Source organism: Anas platyrhynchos, chromosome 1, assembly GCF_047663525.1.
Source record: "Anas platyrhynchos isolate ZD024472 breed Pekin duck chromosome 1, IASCAAS_PekinDuck_T2T, whole genome shotgun sequence".
Classification (NCBI taxonomy): domain Eukaryota; kingdom Metazoa; phylum Chordata; class Aves; order Anseriformes; family Anatidae; genus Anas; species Anas platyrhynchos.
In genome coordinates this window covers 8,760,593-8,782,481 of record NC_092587.1, presented here as the reverse complement: position 1 = coordinate 8,782,481, position 21,889 = coordinate 8,760,593, and the positions used below count along the sequence as shown (strand labels likewise).

The 21,889-nt window shown below is 36.6% G+C and overlaps 1 protein-coding gene across 4 annotated transcripts in view; it reads right to left on the bottom strand.

The window, feature by feature from the left end:
• Window positions 1-21,889, bottom strand: part of SEMA3D (semaphorin 3D) — a 142,897-nt gene that overhangs the window by 22,917 nt on the left and 98,091 nt on the right. For all 4 annotated transcript variants that reach the window (XM_027460118.3, XM_027460093.3, XM_038186215.2 and 1 more), the window contains exons 9-11: window positions 13,209-13,323; window positions 12,758-12,827; window positions 11,718-11,862 (exon numbers count right to left, since the gene is read on the bottom strand). In XM_027460118.3, coding sequence (XP_027315919.1) covers window positions 11,718-11,862; window positions 12,758-12,827; window positions 13,209-13,323 — 330 coding nt within the window. The remainder of the gene's footprint in view (window positions 1-11,717; window positions 11,863-12,757; window positions 12,828-13,208; window positions 13,324-21,889) is intronic.

Here is a 21,889-nt window from a genome sequence, read left to right as displayed (position 1 = left end):
TCTGCAGGTTTTCCTGCTTATTGGGAAAAACATCCTGTCCATTTTGAAATCTCAAGGACTCTATCCAGCTCCTCACCTACCTTGAAAACCAGAACACTTCCCTAGATGGCTAAATAGGTGTGTAAATTTAGTCAATTATTTCTTTACAGTGAAATTTTGGTCTCTGTGCTCTTGTTTTGTATTTATATAAACACACACCAATTCAAAGAATAGCTGCTAGCACATCAGCTATATCCATTTGTAAGTCACGTTTACCAGTTGGATGGTAATTTGACTTACAATTTAGAAAGCTTTGTGAAGTTTTGAAAGTGTGGAAGCACACTGGGAAGCTCTGTATTCACCTCCATCATGTGCTCCTCCAGTTCTTCAAAGGGCAGCTTTCTTCCTTATTTCTCTACTCTCACCTCTTCTCTTTTAATTTTTATCTGTCTTCAAAAGTGATTTCCCTTCATCTTCATTTTTATTTATCCTGCATATTCTCCTTTATCTTTTAAAATCATCTAACACTTGCTAATTTGTTTCATCTCACTATTTCTTACTGCTACTCAGAATTAATAATCTTGAATTCTTGTTAGTTATGTGCCCACACCTGCACCTACCTATAGATATATGCAAGCTTTGAAGAAAAAACTCCTGTAGGTTTTTATTCTTTCTTAGTCAGAGTTTTGATAACTTAAATTAGAAGTTAGAGGGGAGATTAATTGCTTTTATAAGACAGCAAGAAAAGAAAAAGACAATGTTAGAAAAGAGATGTTTGATGTTGAATCAAATGCTAATGATTAATATTTATTGCACTAACAAATCTGCAAACACAAACTTCTTTGAAACTATGTATAATTTTTTAATTTTATCACCAAATGTCTCTTAAAACCATGTCCCAAATTCTTTCTGTTTCTTCATCTAGCAGTGCTCCTAAAGAGAGTAGGAGATATACCTTAACATCCACACCACTATCACCAGTAATTAGAATACATCATTGTTACTAACATTCAAGCAGTTCACCCAAGACTGTGGTGCATTTTTAACATTTTTTCACATCATATAGTAGAGACAGCAAAATTTAGTTATAAACAATACACAAATGTAGGAAAACACCTATTAAAATATTTAGGAACTACTTGTATATTATACTATAATAGATGCCATCAGTAGAGGTAATTAGTAGAGAAATTTGATCTTATAAAGAAGTCACAGATAAAACCTATATTCTATTAGAAATCGTATTTTCTATTAAAACACCTTTGAAGCCAGTCAGAAATCAGGTTGTTCAGTTCTTCTTCTCATCCAAAAGAAGTATTTGGACACCATTACTTCATTTTTCAAAAGCACTGCTATAAACCAGAAAAGTTCTCATGGTGGGATCGGTACATCTGCAAAGAATTTCACTTCCTCATTCCCTACCCCCCTCATGGGAGTATTATCACTTTGGCTATTTTACAAGACAAGGAAATCAAGTCTGGGGTGAAGGAAGAACTAAATGACCTATTATGCAGTCTAGCTCTCCATTTCAAGGCACAGATAGCTATAAGCAGTTAAAGTTGTTACATGCTTAATAGTTTTACTCTGTGACTTTCAACAGTAAATCTAGAGTGCCCTCTGCTGTCTAATATAGGATAATCTCAAGTATTTAAAATGCAGGTTCTATTTATTCAGTGATTGAAGACTTCTTGTAGTATTTCTTTCAGCAAAATCACAGAATACTTCATCTGTGCATAGCAAAGGAGAGAAGAATAAAGTACAACAAGAAAAGAGAGGGATGTAAGCAGAAATACTGTTGCCAGCTCCCTGCTCTGGTGTGATCAGAGATGGGTAGCTGCTCCTTTTATGAAGCTGATCTTTTGCCTTGTGGGTGCAGTGAGCCAGAAGTTGGTAAGAGCCACACCAGTATGCCCCACATTTGACTAAAGTTTGATTTCTCTTGGGAATTACTCCCAGAGCTACTGTGGGAGAAGGCCGCTAACAAGTGCTTTAATCATGCTAATTTTTCTAGACTGAAATACCCTGTATATTGCCTGTAAACAGAGGCCACAACTTTTTGGTGAACTGAACATCCTACACTTCACATTTAGTTTTCTTGTAATAAAAGCAGATTCTCCAGATGCCAGATGATCCCTGCAGCTCATTATTTCTCAGAAGTAACTTTTCTTACTCTTCTTACTCTTCTACATAGCTGAAACTCTGTTCAGGCTGACAGCTTGTCTGCTACAGCATCCTTTTCTCTGATTTTGAACACTGTAGCCTCTTCCTCTTCAGGTCCAGACCACTGTTAATGTGAACACCCTACCCTCTGTGTCCCCCCCCCCCCTCCCCCCCCAGACACCTTCCCAGGATATTCTATTTACTGATGGGTTTAACTCCCACCTCTGTTAGACCCATAAACCTACCTCCTCAACCACTTTCAAGTCTCTCCCTTCCACGCTTTTCCAGGTGAGTCCAGCAATATTTGCTTTCAGGTCCAATCATTTTGGTGACCCATCATCTCTCATGCTCATCTGATTTCCTTCCCATGGCTGTCCTTATCTCTTTGTCATCCTTTGCTTTAAACTTAGTCTCTAATTTGAATCTGAGAAAGCTTCTCTTTTGAAGCTGGAGACACCTAGATTTGTTACTGTGGTGATACTAATCCTGAATACTAATAAGATGAGCTGGAAACACTATTCCAGTGTTACATTGGAATGACACATTTTTATATATAAATACACATTTTTACATATGAACTGCCAATTTCTGCTTTTTTTAACACTAAGTAATCCCTTTATTTCCTGCCAGATGGAGCCATAACACAGGCTGTGAAGAAAGCAATGTGATGAAATAATGTTTTTTGTAGTGTGCTAGAAAAAAATGTTAAGATATGTAATAAAGTTGCAGTACACTCCTTCAGAACTAATTTCTACAAAAACTTTAGATTACATTCCCACATCTCCAGCTTGACTTGTATTCTGTCTATGGTGCCAGTTAAGGTCTTGATGTTAAGATTCATTCCAATATGTAGTGTTTGATATTATCCAAAACATTCACATTAAGAACAATACATACAGTGCCAAGAACTGAGCCTGTCCTTTCTCCATTGCTGGCGAACTGCCTTCTCACAGCCACCAGCAGCAAAGCTGTCCCCAGAGGCTCAGGACCAGCCTGGAACACTCCCTTCCTTGGGTTTCCACTGCCTGCTCTCTGCCTGGACTATGGGATGCACACAACACACCCTGGAGCAGCAGGAGAGAGCTCAGCAGAAGTGTTGGTCTTACTGAAATGGGAGTCCAGACAGGAACAGTGCTTAGGCTCATGAATCATCTTTTTTTTTTTTTTTGCAAATTTTTTTGCAAATTTCTCCACCGTCAATAAGTCTATGAATTAAGATATGATCCATCACATACTCAGACATTTTTCTCAATATACAATTTAAAGTATGTCTGTGAATGAACTAACAAGATAACAAAAATTGGTCTGTATTATTGTTGTTGTCTGATAATTGCTCAAAGGACATTCCTTGCAAACCCAATTTAATACAGGTAGAAAAGAAGAAAAAGAGGAAAATCCTACCAAAAAAAAAAAAAAAAAGTTCATTTAGAAATGTATGTTGCAGTGAGTTATCCCTAGGGGCTTTATGCTAGCTTTTCCGTAAGAAATTCACTCTTTGAGTAGAATCTCCCTTGTTCTGCTTTCTGCTATGCTTTCAGAAATTAAAGGCTTTGCAAGGTTATATGTTTAAGGTGGGCTGATTCAAAGTTTTTTGGAATCAATAGAAAGAAACCCATGTTCTTTATCTACCTGTACCTCAATTTAATCTATACAGAACCACAAAAAAAAAAAAAAAAATATTCTTTGCATCCCCAACCATGCAGTAATTCACTTTCCCCCTCACTGCGTACTAGAGGTTGATTTCCCTTACATGTACATTTTCTGTGGTCCATACTACCACCCACTAACTCTGAGTTACAGGTCACATCTTATGGAACTTTGCTGATTGCTCACCTATTCATAGCTCAATCTCAGAAGTCCATTTCTATTTGGAAAAAAAAAAAAAAAAAAAAAAAAAAAAAAAGGAGTAGACCCACAGATCTTAAAAATGTCCTAAATTTTTGCCAAAAATTTATCAACAGGGGAAGATGAGAGAGCAATGGCATCATTTACTAAAAAATTACTAGGATAAAATGTCTACCAATATGGAACTATAAAGCTGTTGAAGTATTACCAAAGACTTAAACCCTACCATGCATAATATAGGGAAATCTTTGCCAGTTTGCAGAGCTAATTTAGTAGAAACAAGAACTAAGGGTCTGATCCAAAGATCCACTTGAGTCAATAGGAACTTTTCCAATTATTTCAGTAGGCTTTGGATCTCATCCTAAGACAGCATGACCACCAGGAGCAGCTGGGCAGGTGTGACCCTGTTATGCTTGGCCAAGGGAACTATTTCCAAAGGCATCACTAACTGTGTCATGACGGATGGAACAGGGGAATGAAAAATTCATTTGGGCCACCCTTTGGCAAAGTCCTCAGGCAGCTGTTTGAAGCTGTATCCACCCATCATAACAGAACAATTCCTGTAGGTTTGTGCTTCCTTTCATAGCAATCAATAGGCTGCACAGAGATAAAGGCTTTATGGCCAAGTAAGTAAGTGAAGCAGCATTTCACCTCTGAAAATGTGAGTTCTTATCCTGGTGTATGTCATATGTGATAATGATATCAGTGTTTTCTGTCCGGTTCACATTTATTCACATCAGCAACACCAGATGCTGTTTCAGATATGTGACATCTTCCACTGGAGACAATAAAAGATTTGCATTTATATCAAATGTCACAGGAATACACTGCCAGGGATGTTTCATGTGGTCTACAAGAGAGTCTGGCTCCATAAAAGTTCTTAGAGTATCATCATTATGCTATCTCATTGGCTTCTGCTTTTGCAACAGACATGGGATTCATCTCACCTGACCTAAATTATCTTGGCCGTGTTTGAGCTGCGGACTGTCTCTTTCCTTCTGATAGAGAAGTCTAAACAACTAGCTCAGATTAGATGCTTTTCTTTTAGATAGATGAAGTCAAGAAAAATTAAATTAGTAAAATTAGTACTGCTAGGTAGGAATCTTGCAGGAAACATATTCACCATGTAATTTATTCTTCAAAGTTTTCAGGTGTTCACTGTCATAAATGGTATCTTTATCTAAATGTTCAGAAGTGAAAAGTAAAAGACAAAAACAAGCCTCCAAAACAGAAACAGAGTTAGAATTGTTGAGTATCTCTATTCAATCATTCTATATACCCCTATATGAACTTTTAAAGAATCAATTCAGTAGTAACTTAAAGCCTTTCCAGTGTCTTCAGTATGAGCTCACTTTGACCCTGGACCAAGTCCTAAGCCCAGGTGATCTGCAAAAATACTTACTTATTCCCTCGTCTTTTATTTGTATCCAAATGCAATCATGAATTGGTAAATTAAGGCTAATCTCTCAAATAAAAGCAAGTAGGCTTTAAGTTAGCAATACTGCACGTCTCTCTCTCTCTCTCTCTCTCTTTTTTTTTTCTTTTTTTTTTTTTTTTTCCTTTTTTCCTCTCATTTTATTAAATTTACAACTTAGTAGAGTGCTGGACGTGTAGATCTCACACAATACTAAGATGTATGGTGTGACTGTGTTAACATTATATGGGAACCCTGGCCAAGATTTTTAAAAGCTGGTGCCAGAAGTAAGACTCCTAAATAAACATCCAATTTGCCAAAATCATAGTGCTTTACACCAGCCAGTGAAGTCAGTAAGAGCTGCTGGATCTAACACCTATTAAAACTGCGACAATTATTTGGGAATTTTAATTTAAGGTATGTAAAAAAAAAATCCTTTTCATTTTATTATGTATCTTTAATTCAGCAGTGCTGTTGTCTGCTGATCATTTTAAAATACAATGATGCTCCCTATGAACTACAAGAGTTTCAATTTCAAATGTGTCAAAAACCTCGTTTTAAAAGAGACTTGTCACATTTACCCTTAGACCCACTTAACAATGAGATTCAAACACATAGGCTAGGTGCAAATTTGGGGACTTGATAACAGTGACTGAAGCAGGCATCTGCTGGGGAGATCTTGCAATATCCAGGCTGGAAATTTTCATGCATTTCACAAGCAGTACTAAGCACCAGACCAGCAAGGCACTCTCATGGGATCATCTCAAGTAGCCAGTGTGAAACATGAAAGAATGGAATACTACTTAAATCTCTCTCATTTTGGGGGATTAGATGCCTTAGCCTGGGCTTCCCTTCTGGTAGAGGTGTCCATTTGTTCTAGACACATGGACCAGAGCCATTCTGGGAGCTCCCCCCTCCTTCCTGTTTGAAAGTGTTTTCACTTTTCATGGGATAATTAGGTCTCAGCTTAGCCAAGAGTAGAAAGAATATTGCTTAGATGTTAAGCAGGAATGGAGAAGATCTGTTTTCCACTGGAAAGCTCTCTATTTTATATTACTCTTGCTAGGTTCTCTAGCAAGAACTAGAGAACCAGACCCTCCCTCGGAGGGAATGTACTAACTGCAGCCAGGCGCTAATACTGACGCTGTCCTTTTCGCTCAAGCTCTCAGTAAATTAATGTTTAACTACGTAGGAGTTAATATGGCTGTATAATCAGCATTCTCCTGCTGTGCAAGGTAGAGCTTTCCAAACTCCAAATGAGTTCCATTATCAGTGAACCATCAAGAAAAAAGCAGAGAAACACAAAAAATACCTACAGCTAGTCACTTCTGTGTTAAAAGGGGATCCTCTACCCACCCAACAAACTGAATTTTATGTGCATATAAGTTTAATGAGAAATGCAGGTTCTGAGGACTGAGCCACTGAGATGTAGCACTGAGGAACTGGTATGATGCCCAGAAGAACCTTAGGATATTGGGTACTTATATTTTTGGATATTCTGTGATTTACATGACAGCCAAGAGATGACTCTTGGGGCTTAAGCACTTAATGTGCTGGAAGGGACTCCGTAATAATCTGTTCTGGAGAAGGAACTTCAATTCCTGAGTATCCTAAATATGGTTTGGCTTCTTTTCTGTAGTCTGATCAGAGCTTCACAATACATTTTACATTTGGACACGCCCCTCTGAAACTTTAGTGTTTCTCTAGAGGATGAACATACTGTGACTGTCCATCTTGTAAAGATGTTCACAACAACCTTGCAGCTTAAGCCTGAAAGAAGATGGGGGACAGCATATTGAGTTAGGTTCTGCTGGACACAGATACAGCCAAAATTTTAAATTAAATCAACGTCTAATCTCACTACACCCCCCTAAATACGCACACACACACAAACACATGCACACTCACACAAATAGGATCCCTAACATTTTTATTTTTTTATTATTAATTTTTTTAGCTATAGACTGTATTCCACTCGATGTATAAGGTTTGTTCTAATGTCTGTCTTGAACCCCTTGTATTGCTTTTCCATTTAACACACCTGTGTTGCTGTTAGCAAAGGCTGACATAAGTGAACATTAATGTGAGGTTAACAATCTGAGATCAGCTAGGTGAGTGAACTTGACTTTGTATGTGGCACTTTGCAATTTTCTGCCGACCTCAGCACACTGGAAAGGTGACTGGGTTCGCAGCCTTTTGAAAGGCTGCTATGAATTGAGAGGTGATTCATGTTGGGGAGAACATGTTGGTACGTAGGAGAAGGTGGGGGAGGCTTTCTCAGGAAAATAAACCTATAAAGTGAAACATTTCACTTAATTAAGCAGCCCCATTTACAGTGGGAAGATCAAAGGAGAGAGGAATTGGAGAAGCAAAGAATGCAGCCTATCCCATAAAAGATCAGGTAAAGAGAAAGATAAGTCTAAAAATAACAAAGGAAACCTGTGCAACCCTCAGTGTTTTATGAACATGCTTATTAAAGCAGGAAAATTAACCAGACGTGAGGACAGGAGGAGGCTTTTGCCAGACAGTATTTCTCTGTGGCTCAGCCAAGTCACAATGGGATGGACACCACATCTCAATGAGGCTTTGCAATGTATTAGCAGAAGAAATAAAGGGATTTCACTAAAGAAAGGAAGAAAAACCAACTGAGAAAGAAAAGAAAAATTGAGGAAGATCACAGAAAGATCTGAGGGTAAAGGAACTTATTAGAAAAAAAAAAAAAAAAAAAAAAAAAAAAGAGAGAGAAAGAAAGAGAGAGAGAGAACCATAAAGAATACAGAAGCTCAGAACCATATATTGGTATTCAGATCTGGAGTGGAAAGAGGTGAGATATAACACCACAAATGGAGAAAAGCAGTGACTTCTGTGCTGGGCTGTTTCTTGTAGCAAAGAAGTCAATTAAACTGCAATATGCTTTGCTGATCTAGAAATCTAGATACATTGTATTCAGTTTCGCTTTGAATAGCAGTTAAATACCTGGGCCCTATGACATACCAGACTATGTATTAATCTGCATCTTTAAACACTGATGTTCCTCTCAAAAGCTGGTCTCGGTGCAATAGTTACAGTTATATAAATAAACTAGAACTGCTGTTTTCTTCTAATTCACAGATAAATCTTGTTCAAAAGTCTTCTGTGATTACTAGGAGGGCATTATGAAAATTCTGGTTCAGAACACAGAATACATTTTAAAGGAAGTCCTTGAGGATTTCTTTATCAAAGGATAATTTTCTGGATGAAACCCTAAAAGACTGGAAGAAAACTGGACTTGTTATCTGGGGGCAGCTGCAGATATGCAAGTCCAATTGTTTAGGCATCTAAAGAAGAAAAAGAAAAAGCTTTCTTGGTTTTCAAATAGCCCTTTGTACCAGGCTGCCTGCTGCTTGATTCTCCTCTCTCTCTTTTTTTTTTTCTTTTTTTTTTTTTCCTTCATCTTCCAAACTGAAATAGATTTCAAGCCTTGCTTCCATTTAATTTCCACCATTTCCACTTGCTCTTTAATACTGCTGGGAGAAATTGGAGTAGAAATGCTGCATGCTTTGCAGCATCTGATCACAAGTCAGCCTGGCCAGGGTCTCGCAGGACGCCAGAGGGCAGGCAGACCCCACTGCATCGCCCTCATGATGCTCAGCATTGCCAAGGTATGATATCATGGTCATGCTGGGAGTTTATCTCCAACACAAATTGCCACAGGAAGCATTTTGTCAAAATTTCAATATCAAAGCGGTCACAGCCTCTATAGTGAACAGCTTTATTTACTTAGGAGATAAAGGCAGCTGAGCAAAAAGTTAAGTTAGGGTAAGCAGTCTCTTGCTTCTGTGTAAATGCTGAAAAGGAAGTCAATGCCTCTCGCAAAGACAAACATCAAAGTAAATGGATTTCCTAGTACTGCCATTTTTAGACTTTGCCAATAACTTAAAATATAAGAAATATAAGATTAGGGCAGTTTTGGCTATGCTAAGCTTTATGCAACACTTAAGTACAGCTTAAATTTCAAAAATGCTCTAGTAACTAAAAACTGGACAGATTATCCCTCTTTGGCTTTGTTCTGTGCATTCCTGAATCACCCCATAGTTGGCAAGAAATGGTGAAATTAATCTTTATAGAAGAACATTTCAGCATACAGACACACTGCAGCATTCTGTGGGCATGTAACATGCTGCTTCTTTTCCTTGTCTTTGAGCCCTGCACTGCCCTTCCAGATCCCACCCTAAATCTGCTCAGATCCAGAAATTTGGCCTAGTCCACTTCAGGATTAGAGCAAGGTGTGAATCCACCTCTTATTTGGGTACTCTATTTTAAACTACCAAGCCCGAAGTATGTTGTAATCCAAGCCTATTCCAGCTCTGTAAGACTAATGATAAATAAGTATGCAGCAATATGTTTACCTTATCTACATAGTAAATATTACAGATATCTCCCTTTAGAGAACTTTCTTCAGTAAAATTCCACTTCCCTTCTCAGCTCCTGATCAGACAAACTCCTACAGAAATCCACTGGGTACAGAGTTCCTAAGGATTTTTACCAGACCATTTTCTCACGGCTGTTATCAGGTGTTTAAAGGAAGCAGTTAGAGAGTGAAGGGGTTGCTCATGGAAAATATCCATTTACTTTAAACTTTCCAACTTTTAAAATACTTTTGAGTATAGATATTCAAATCAGTGATAAAGATCAGCATTGACATGCTTCAGCTTGACATGTTTCCTTCCTTGTGAATCCCAGCTCAACCATGTGATGGCTAATACACTCAAAAATGCAATGAGCTTATGACCCATCTATCTGTGCAGAGTGTTCATCCTTATGGGGCACTGTGAGGTTTTCAAGAGAGTTATTTTAATCTCTTTAGATACCATGGGACCAGCTATTGTTCTCACAGGCACCATTTTTGTACTTAAAACTAAACGTATCTGCACTTCTTAACCAGAGCTGCGCATGCTAAAATAATAATAATAGTAAAAGAATTAAATGTAGTCTTCTTTTCTGGGGGCACCATATATTCTGCATGAGAGAGAGATGTGTAATCCTGCAGTGTCTAAATTAGGAGCTTATTTGCTCCAGCAGCGCAGATCTTAGGCTGGAGCTGCCTTACTGTTTATGGAAAGCTTTCCTTTCCCACCCGCCTACAGTTCTGAGAGGAGATAATCAGAGCACATGGCATGACCTGCTGAAGCTAAAGATGACCAAATGCAACAGGGAGCAAGGTAATGGACCAAACAGTTGGATCCACTGGATCCACTGGATGATGAAGAAAACACAAAGATACAAGAAAGAGTGTGGAAAAAAAAAAAAAAAGAAAGAGGTAAATGAGCAAGATAATATGGCTTGAAGCAACGGTTACACCAATGCAGATGTCAGAGAAATAGTGTAGGGACAACCAGGTGACTTCTAGGCAAGGTAGGAGCAGCAGTCCAACCTCAGTAGCTCAGTATTTGGCTAGATTTATGCAGCTCTCTAGTACTAATGAATACTAGAATTCAATGAATACCAGACCAAGATAATGTAAAGATGTCCTGGATAGTATCTGTCTTATTCTTAAATCACTGCTCTTTTACAGTGATTGTAGCAAGAGTTGCTCAAAGTTTTGCTGATGTTTTAAAAGTAAATGCATTTTTTAGACATACCCTTTTCCCCCCAGCTGTAGCTGTGGGTTCATGCCTTTCCAAATTTAATATCAAGACAGAAGTACAGAAAGCCTTTACTAAATTCTTTCAACATTTTTGACCTGATGGTTACATCTCAAGTCTAACAGATTTGAATTTAGAATTTTTCGGGTATTAAACTTCACTTTTCCTCCTATTACTTGTCTTCCATCACACAAAATCTGTAACAACTAACTCTTTATTTCATTTCAAAACACAACACATGCCCAAACACACATGGTAGAATCAATGACCATATCTCAAGGAATGGGATTTTAACAAATGCAAAGTTAACAGAAATACAAGACTCCAAATAAAATACCTTATCATAATTTAATCCTCCATAAATAAATGTTTTTGGCTTTTTATAAAGTATTGGTGCCTCATAGGTGATCCCAACAAATGGAAATACAGCTGGACAGTAAGAGACCACAATAGGAGACAATCAGAAAATAAAAAGTCTGGACACAATGTTATCTCAAAGAAATGGAAAATGTATATTTATATATATAAACAGAAAAAGGGTAGGTAGAAGTCTGAGCTCTCAACAGAAGAGATAGGGTTGTGAGGATAATTTGAAACATCCTGAGTGGAAAATATAAATTGACAGTCCATGGAGGGGAGAAAAGTATGATTGCCTTTGAGTGAAAATAGAAGTATGTAATTAAGGAGACACTTACTGTACCAGGTCTAGGATATGGGATACGACCTTCATATTGCACCCATCGATGATCCACACTCTCTTTGTGAGCATAGGGGCCATTGAAAACAGCTCTGATATCTGCCATGCTGTACACACAAACTGCAGAGCCTTTGAAGACGGAGCTGCAAAAAGAAGACAGACTGATAAGCACATCTTCAGTGCACACCTCCTTCAGTGAATTAATTAATTCCACTGAGTGAGATGGGTTTTCGATCAACCCTGCACCTGAGAGCTGATATAAGTGGTGCTAAATAACAGACAATGTGGACAGGTCTGATAAGTACAGATATTTAATGTTACTATCATTACAGTGTAAAGCTTTGCTCAGATGAAACCTGAACTTGTTAGCCTTTGGGATCACTTCATAGACTGTCATTTTTTCTAGTATTCAGCAGATTCCAGATACCATTTATTAACTATTAAATTTATAGTTTTCTACAGATGAAGGACATCCTATGTTCACTTCTGAAAGTCTGTATTTTAGTGATAACACAGATGATGTGCCCGAGAATTAAAATTGCATTTACGAGATAATTAAAGAGTTAGAAATAAACATTTATTTATTTGTTTATTTTCCTATGTATTTTTCTATAAATAAATAAATAAGAAATCACTTTCCCAAAGAACACCATCCCAGGCTGTTGAGTGGCATGTATTTCAGCTACTTCATGTGCTATGTCATTAATTGTGTTACACTCAATTCAATTCTAAATATTTTTGTGTGATTATATATCACACAAAATATGTGGCTATGGAGCCACAGTAGTGGTTGCTTCTTAGTTAAGGAGTATCTTGGTAATTTTTCTTTGTAATTGCACTGTGCAGTATATTACCTATCCTTATTATTTACACTTAAATCAAAGGTTACAGGAACAAAATAATAATTTCCTTCCTGACAATATTACATAAAGCACCTCAATAAAATAAACAGCTGAGAGATTCATTAAATAATTAATCTATCCCCAATTAAGGTCTTCTGCATTTGTTTCGAGAGGTAAACATGTTCCTAATACACACCTTGTTGTAGTGAAGACTCCATATACAAGAGGGTTTCTCTCATCTCTTGTAGAAAGCAGGAATATATCTTCTGTAATGGGAACATATTTATTTATTTTTTATTAAACATTCATTGAACATTTCTGCATTTATCAATTATAATTTGAAGATTTGTAAAAATATAACAAATATTTATTTTTGTCTAACATCTGCCATGTAAATTTGTACTAATATTCTGACGTTTTCCCATTTGCAGGTAGTCTGTTTTTTATATAGAATTATAATATTATTATAATAAATAATATACTTTCCAACTTGGGAGCTACTTGGAAATTTAGTAAAATCAGAATTAGATATGGTACTTTTCTAAAAAGAAAAACAAAAACAATCAACCAACAAAGAAATAAAAAAAAAAAAAAAAAAAAAAGCAAAGCTGATGACAAAATAATCCATCAAAGATAACTCAACTTACGCAGCTCATCAAAATGTGTGTCTGCTCCTTCAGGACCAGGTATTGAACACACAAGCCTGGCTTTCAGAAAAGTAGTCCACTTGTTTATTAGGCTCCGTTGACCTCCCATATCATTCTAGTAAAAACAAAATGAAAAGACTAAATTACTAAAAAAAAATAAGAACAGTTCTAACACATGATATAAAAGTGCAAGACAACCTTTTTATAAGTAGCTAGAGTAGTCACTTCTCAGTTCAGCAATGAGCAATTAAAAACTCCTAATTATACCCAAATCTGTTTGCAATGTTCTTAGAACTGCTCCACAGCTGGAATGCTGTGAAGCATATGTTATATCATGTGATTTCTTGTTCTCTGTAATGCTAATTTTTGCAATCAATGGTTCTTCAAGAATTGTTTACAAACTCAAAAATAATACACAACATTCTGGATAGATTTAAAAAAAAAAAAAAAGAGAAGGAAGGAAGGGAGGGAGGGAGGCAGGGAGGAAAAGAAAGAGAGAAAGAAAGACAGAAAAAAAGAGAGAAAGAAAGAGAGAAAAGAAAAAAAAAAAAAAAGAGAGAAAATATGTTCATCATCTGTTCCTCTGTTCCAGAGACGTAAGTACTGTGTCGTTTTGTTTATATAGTACACAGATTTTGGAAAAACAAGTGCACAGCATTCGGAAAAACAGTCATATTATTTCAATAGTCTTTTTTATGGAATCATCATTTCTTCCTCCACAGAAAGGATTTTTTTTTTTTCTTTAAATATCTTTTACTGTAGGTTTCCAAGATATGAGCACACTTGCCCAAGTTCCCTTTGGTTAACAGAGAAAGAAAAACATCACAGAGGGTCACTTGAAAACTGAATTATCCTGAAGAGTAGGTGTCCTTCTATTGACTTTGATCCTATGATTCCACATGCTTCAGTTACATAGGTGAAAGGATACACTAAAGGTACACTAATTCCATTTAGCTACATTTCAGAAATTAAGATATTTCTAGAATATTTAGACATTATCCTTTTTTTTTTTTCTGTGAGGGAAATGGAATACCACATCAGAAATTTTCCCCAAAAAAATGAGCATTATGAGAAGGAATATGAAAAAAAAAAAAAAAAAACGTAGTAATAGACTGTTAGGAAAGGAAAAAAAAAAAAGAGAGAGAGAAGGAGTTGTGTGGGAGGAGTGGCACTTAGAAGAAAGTTTTAAATTATAGGAAGCTCAATTTAAGTGTCTGTTTAGGAGCTTTTCTTCTTCCACTGAGTGTATGAAGAATGTACTGAATGACATTTATCTGTCCTCTTTGGCTCCAAATAACAGATGCATTTAGGTTCTGCAATTCTATTTATGCCCCAGGTTTTTCAAGCTGACATCTTTAAGGACAGTGCTACTCCAGCAGGAACCATGAATTCAATCCTGTAAGAGAAATGTTCTTATCGCCAAGAGTAGTCTCTCAGCTGTAGGAGATGCCGTTTTGTTTTCATTTACAAAATTTGAAGCTCATTGGGCCTGTGCTGTATAATTAAGCACAACAAATTTGGTCATAACTATTCATTTCATCTGGATTTATTAGGAGAAATCTTTCTTTCTTTCTTTGGCTTTGTAACTGTAAGGGTATTATGTAGTATTTCCATGGACTGTATTTGGCCCTTCAGGGCTGTATCATAAATATTAGAGGCATTCAGAAAGATGGTTTAATGTGCTGAAATTCATCTCACAAGGAGTAACACTTCTCTGGTAATGTACTCTAACCAGCTCTCCTTTTCATGCATTTGCTACTTTTAAATAGGTTAGCTCAGTTGGAAATGATTCTTGTTAATCTATCGCCTTTGGAACTCATGTTCTTACAAGAATTGCTACCTCCCCTCTTGATTTCCTGAAGTCCTGCCAAGCCTGGAGCTTTGCATCTAGCCAACAGATTTATTACAAAGGTGTCAAAATTAGCAGCCTTAAGCCAATAGGAAAAATAAGCTTTGCATGTGTGTGTTCTGTTCAAAGGCGTGACAGATAAACTTTTTTGACTAATTAAACCCAAACAAAGATGCAAGAAAGAATCTTAAAAACCAAAAAGCTTTAAGCTTTTTCTTCCTCTAGCATTTCGGATTAGCTAAGGAATTCTCACATTGCAGGGCATCCACTTAGGTTTCTAGTGGATGGGGAACAGCATCACTGGCTCCTGAGATGTCTCTAAAAACCAGGCTAGGATCAGGAACAGGGGAGGAAGCAAGATATGATGAAGCTGCAGTGGGGGCAAAAAATAATAATAAAAAAGAAAAATGTCTTTCTCAGGCTCCTGCCATTGCAGGCATTGAGCTCCTCCTGCAACAGATTGGAAAATACATACTTGTGTTTTACCACCCTTAATCCAACAGAAAATTTTTGTAAATGCTTGTTTGAAATGTATCGGTAGTTTCACTGAATTCCTAGAGAGTAGTGTGAACCAAATCCTGTTCTTGAAGGAAGCAGTTTTAGCAAGTGCTATGTTCTTTAAAGTATAAGATTCCACTGAGTATAAGATGTATCCGTATTTCCTCACTCTCAAGCCAGGACATGATGTTAACTATGTTACTTGAATGTAAAAGACATTAATACAGACATTCACTAAGTGTGTCTTAAGTTTGAAGGATAGATCCAAATGGTGCCAATAATACTGTACTATATACAAAGCAGCAAGGGAATTCAATGACCAGCCAGCACTTCATGATTTACTAAGTTCCTCTGAGGCCAGAGTGTTAAAAAAAAAAAAAAAAAAAAAAAGTCTTGTTGCAGAAATCAGACACAAAGGACCTTTCAATGGTTTAAAAATGTGTACTTGTACTGACATATCCACCAATATGCTTCTTCCTACTGCTTTTGCTGAATATAGCAAAACGAACATTTTCTATTTTTTTCCTTTAAAAAAAAAAATGTAATTTTTTAGTTTGATTTACAGTCATATAATACTCTTCAACTCTTCGTGTCATCTCTGAATAATGCAGTGTCTTTGTTTTCCTAAAATGTGCTCAAGATTCACTGGTGGATAAAGTGCAGGAATTGCCAAAGGCTGTGGCAGTTTTATCTACAGGTGGTGTTAGCTCAGCTCAAAGCACAGGGTTCAAAACCTATTAACAATTTAGGCATATTTGTGCTCCTGGGCTCTCAAACAGTAGTTGTCTGAGAAATCTCTGAACATCTCTATGCTTTAAAGGAGGTGTCCCCCCTCCTTTCCTAACAACATTTTATGGTTCATATTAGGTCAGACTATGAGATATGTCTCAAAGCTTCAGCTGCTGGAGAACATGTGATGATTCACCTTCAGACCACATTAGTATAAACTCATTAGCTTTGAATCATATCTGCCTACTCTGCTACAGATTCCTTGGACCACCATAGTTCATTATTATTGGCCTCTGAAAGGTTTGTCAGAAGACATACATGTACAGCCTGAAAATCTGTTTGAGACTGCGTTGGTACAAAAAGAAGACAATAGTTAATATCAGTCTACAATGAATTAATGATGTGTTCAAATACTGCAAGCTGGTTGTAAAGTATGGTATTTATATAATAAGATGTACAGGCTGGATAGTCAGTAGATAAGAAAAACTGGAGAGCAAATCACCAAAGCAGAGACCAGTCAATGCATAAGTGACCAGGAACAGGGTTTCAGCACAAAGTTTCCACATCCTAAATGACTGCTGGACCAATTTACACCAAGCAAGAACTGGTCTCAGCAATGAGAGAAATGTGTGTTAAATTTGATTTATTGAAATTATTTCAGCCAAGAGACACTGATACTGAAGACAAAGAACAGTAAACATTTTAGGCAGATGAGACAAGAAAAATTTAAGTGCAAAGAGAAGGGAAAGGCAGAATGAAGAAAACCTTCATTCCCAAAACATTACTAATGTACTTGTAACAGCCACTTGAGCAGCCACAAGCATCTGAAATTTTATCTTCATAAATATCACTTCTAAGCAAACTGGATTAGCAGTGTTTACTATAAACTTTGTTACATTACAGATGAAGGCACTTAGGACTGCATATTTCTTTTTGAATATAAATAAAGGTTTAATTAGCACTTACTGCTTCGTAATCTCACAAACTGTAAGAGATACCAACACTTCCGCCTGAAATACCTTTTTTTTAACAGGAAGAAGTGCCTGTAAAATCTCAGTTGCTAGTGTTTGCATGGGTTAGAGATTTAGATTATTGCCAACTAGAAGGTGGGCAGTTCAATCTGTCATGTGTTGAGGAAAGAATACCAAAAAGAACACAAAGACCTAAACACAGAAAATATCTACAAAATTTGGGAAGAAATCCAGTATGATTTCAATTGAAATAAATTAAAAATAAATTAAATATGTATTTTTAATTAAAAATATTTTTATTCTACAAAAATCTTCAATTTTTATCTTTTTGTTATGAATTTGTTCTAAAAATAATAAATAAATAAATAAACAACAAAAAAACAATTACTACCAAGCTATTGTAAGAATTTAAATATTTAATACACAACTTCAGTGAACCCAGGTTCACGTGTAAGTAAGGTTTTCTGAAAGCAATAAAGAATGTTGTTTAAATGTCACAATGCAAAATTTGTGAAGTAAAATAAGGTTGTATAAAATGTCTTCCTTTGGAGACCTCTATGCAAATCTCAACTTTGGTCCTGTAATTTATGTACAAAAGAACAAAACAACTTGCTTTTCAAAAACTCTGATCTGTGATAAGTTACCAGATTATTGAGAAAATAAAAAAAATATCAGACTACAGTCAATGAATAAATGATTTAAAAATTCACTTAAAAAATAGGTTGGTCATATTTTCTACTCTATTTTATCTTATACATCATATAGCTTCATTGAAATTTACAAATATATGTGTTGGAATCCAGTAGGCAGGAAAACAGATGGCAGCAAGGCTAAAGAACATCTGCATCGATGGGGTTTTAAATCTCTTATTTGTTTGTGAGTAACAGTGACAAAATGAACACTAGAACAAAAAGTGCAGTTTTCTGAAAATCAATCAACATCAAAGATGTCAAACGCTGTGATTCATAAAACTTTAAAGACAGTGATTATCCTGAACAGTCACTTAAAAAAAAAAAAAAAAAAAAAAAGACAATTAGTGAAAATTCTAGAAGCAGGTTATTAATTAGAGCCAGTGGCAAGATGTGCAAAAGGACCATCCAAAGCAAATTCCTGGCCTCAGTAAAAGGAAATATTGGAGAACAGAGGGAAGAAGTGCTGAAACTGCAAAAGACCCTGGAGCCTTTTCCCTTTTGGGCAGCCTAGCTAAGTTACAAAGCCATCAGAAAAAAAAAAAAAAATGCATTGCCCAGCAGCAAAATCATACATTATGAGGAGGAAGGGAGGCAGGGGGCACATAAACAAGAAAACAAAAAACAAACAAAAACAAAACAAACAAAAAAAAAAACACTTCTAGCAGACTTAAATTATGTTTATAAACAGTGAAACAGCCAACAGCCTTATCAGTGGACTTCTGTCTTCAAATGTTTATTTTTATTTTTATTTTTAATTATTAGGTTTTATTTTCTGTATTCTGGCCTTATCCTGTCAGGTACTGGCATAACACAGGAAAGTAAGACTTCCTTCTTCATAAATTTAGGTTGAAAAGTTCTGTTCTAAACCATATTGATGTCAGATAAAAGATTCCTCCCATGATTTCAGCAAGCTATGGTTCAGGTCCAAAAACATCAAGCAATCCATGAAGTGTGACTGAGAGAGAGAATAAAAATACACTTGCAATATAAACAAGAGAAAGGAGGTGCATGCAATTTAGATCTGTGACTGCTTGCTCTTTGCTATGGATACCTAGAGTAAACTTGGAAAGTCAGTTCATCTCTATGTGCACAGTTTCCATCTTCAAGTGAGAGTGGTGACTATTTAGTAATTCTGCTGTTTATATGAGATGACCGAATCTTTCACAGGGAAAGCTTCTTATTACAGGATTGCAAATTGCTTCATATAAGACACCAACCCATCTGGACACAGTAGATATTGCTAGTTTTGCTGTTTCTGCTGCTTAAGCTAGTTGATCCAAGGATCATGATGTGTTCAGGACTTGGCCTTGTGCATAATGTGTTTTGTCACAGAGATATCCCTTGCAGAGTCTAGCCTGGCAGAATGGGATAAATGCTTCAGCCTACAGACTGTACATTGTAAGTTCTCTAACACTGCAGTAGCATCTGCACACAATCAGACAGGAGAACTAAAGATGTGAATGTACATGAACCACTGATAGGAAGAGCCTGAGTCACACATTACCTCAACAAGAAAGCCTGGAATAAATTTAGCCTTCCTGCTTACCAGGGTCTAGGTTGGAAGAGAACTCCAAGATCACCTAGTTCAACCTCTGACTTAACACTAACAATTCCTCCACTAAAACACATCACTAAACTCTACATCTAAATGTCTTTTAAAGACCTCCAGGGATGGCGCCTGAACCACTTCCCCAGGACAGCCTATTCCAATGCCTAACAACCCTTTCAGTAAAGAAGTTCTTTTTAATATATTGATATATTGATGCAACCAAGCATCAACTGGATAGCTCTACGGTGCTTCTCAAACTGTCTCAGAGAGCAGACTAACTGTCCCTTATCACCTCCAACAGCATATTCAGAAGTTCCTCTAGATTTGCTTAATTTGCCATTAAGTTTTCCCTAAGCAAACCTGTTTACAGAGAATATTTTTATAATAATTTCTATATTTTTCTGGAGAGTTGAATACCATCACCTCTTGAAACAGACAATCCATAATTCAAGATTACAGGTGTGGAAAACCCCAGACTGCTTTTTGATCCCTGGGAGCTGACACTCTTGAATACCTTTCTGAAATCATAGCCCATCACAGTCCAGAGCCTACTGCATACCTTGTCCTGCTGCCTGCTTACTGTCCCCATCTTGAGACAGTGCCATTGGTCAGGCACTTTGACTAAATGGTCCTCAGCATTAGTGCAGTGGATTCACTGCCCTCATACCTTTGTACTGGCTGGCTTCATTCCCTTAGCATAATCCACACTGATTGGTGCAAAAGGAGTTGGAGAGGTTAACTAGTATCTTCTATAGACTAAGATTATAGCTTGTGGATCAAATCATTTATCAACCGCTGTGCATGTACAAAGTTGATTGTACAACCAGGGTCAAATATAGATATTGAAACCAAAACAAATAGAAAAGATAAACATTTGCCTCAACCTCTGCCCTATCTAGACAGCAGACTTAAGACAGGAGGGGCACACATCTCTATTACCAGAAGCATGCAGGAGTGCTGTGGTTAGTGGAATGCTTGTTTTTGACTTTCGTGGCTGAAATGAGTAAATGCCCAGAAGGACTGAATGAGGGAAGCCTTTGGCTTGAAACTAGAATGAAACTCAAGTAGCTGGATCTATGGCAAAATTACCAAGCCCATTGATCACACAACCCATCACTGGAAAACTGATATGAAACCTATGGGTAAGAATGCCTCTCTGGGCAATCACATCTTTCTAGGCATTAAGACTAGTGGAAAGAGGGTCGTTACTGCAACTGAAAACCATAGCTCAAACTACAAGACTATAGGCCACATCTGTGTGAAAATGCCTTCTGTCTGAACTATGGGTGTAAGAAACTATATTGTAGCTTTGAGTTCTTGCTCGTCAAGTGGATTTGTTGTTATTTCATTCAGAATGGTAATGTACTCACATTAAGCATACATAATTGTTTGGTTCACTATGGAAAATGGTGATTTTTATTTTGGAAAGTGTTTAAACATCACACACTCAGACATTTCTACTGAATTAACTTTGGATGAGATCCAAATTGGAAAATCTAACCAGCAAAGAGATCTTCTGGATGGTTGCAAAGCATATGGGGGGGGGGGGGGGGCGGAGGAGGGAACAGGGACATTACAGAAACTAACAGGTTAAGATAAAAAGAAAGGGAGAGAGAGAGCATGTCGGAATGTGATTTGGGACAAATGAAATAATAAAATTAAGCTTTTTAGACTTTGAAGTGATAAAGTACCATTATACTGCAGAGTCATTCAGAGTCATTTCGTAACCCTGCTGAAATTACCTCCAACAGGTTTGACAATACTAAGAACACTCCCCAGAACTGTTTAAAGGCTGACACAAAATAGATGTATTTCATTAGGCTGTTCGCTTTAACCTCAGTGGAAATTTGAATTGAGCAAAAAAATTATGGCTCAACCAAACAAAAATGTTAATTAACTCTCAGGAAAATCTACCTTAAATTTTGGGTATAATCTGTTTGTGGTTTATTCCAGTATGTTTGAATTGCCTTTACCTGTTTTTTATCTGTAGTTTCATATATACTTAATATAAATTACATGATATAAATACATAAAAGGATATAAAATGACAGGTTAAAAAAAAAAAACAACAAAACTTCAACTTACGATATCTACCATTTTGATCGTGAAGCCGCAAGCAAGACAAGTGGTTAGAAGGATCACACAATTAGTGTCATATAGAAGGGGTGAGTTTGTATGTTTGAGTGCATTAAGGGCACTGTGAAATCTTATACAGAAGTATTGTAAAACAGCGTGAGGCAACACTAGGTTAAATTGGTTTCTGTCTGAACAAATAGGCCTGAATTTGCCATAAAATTTCACATTCTTAAATAGGAATGTTTTGAATTTCACATCCTCAGGACCCAGTACAACAAAGCTCCCATTATAATTAGTGGAAAATATGGCCTTCAAAG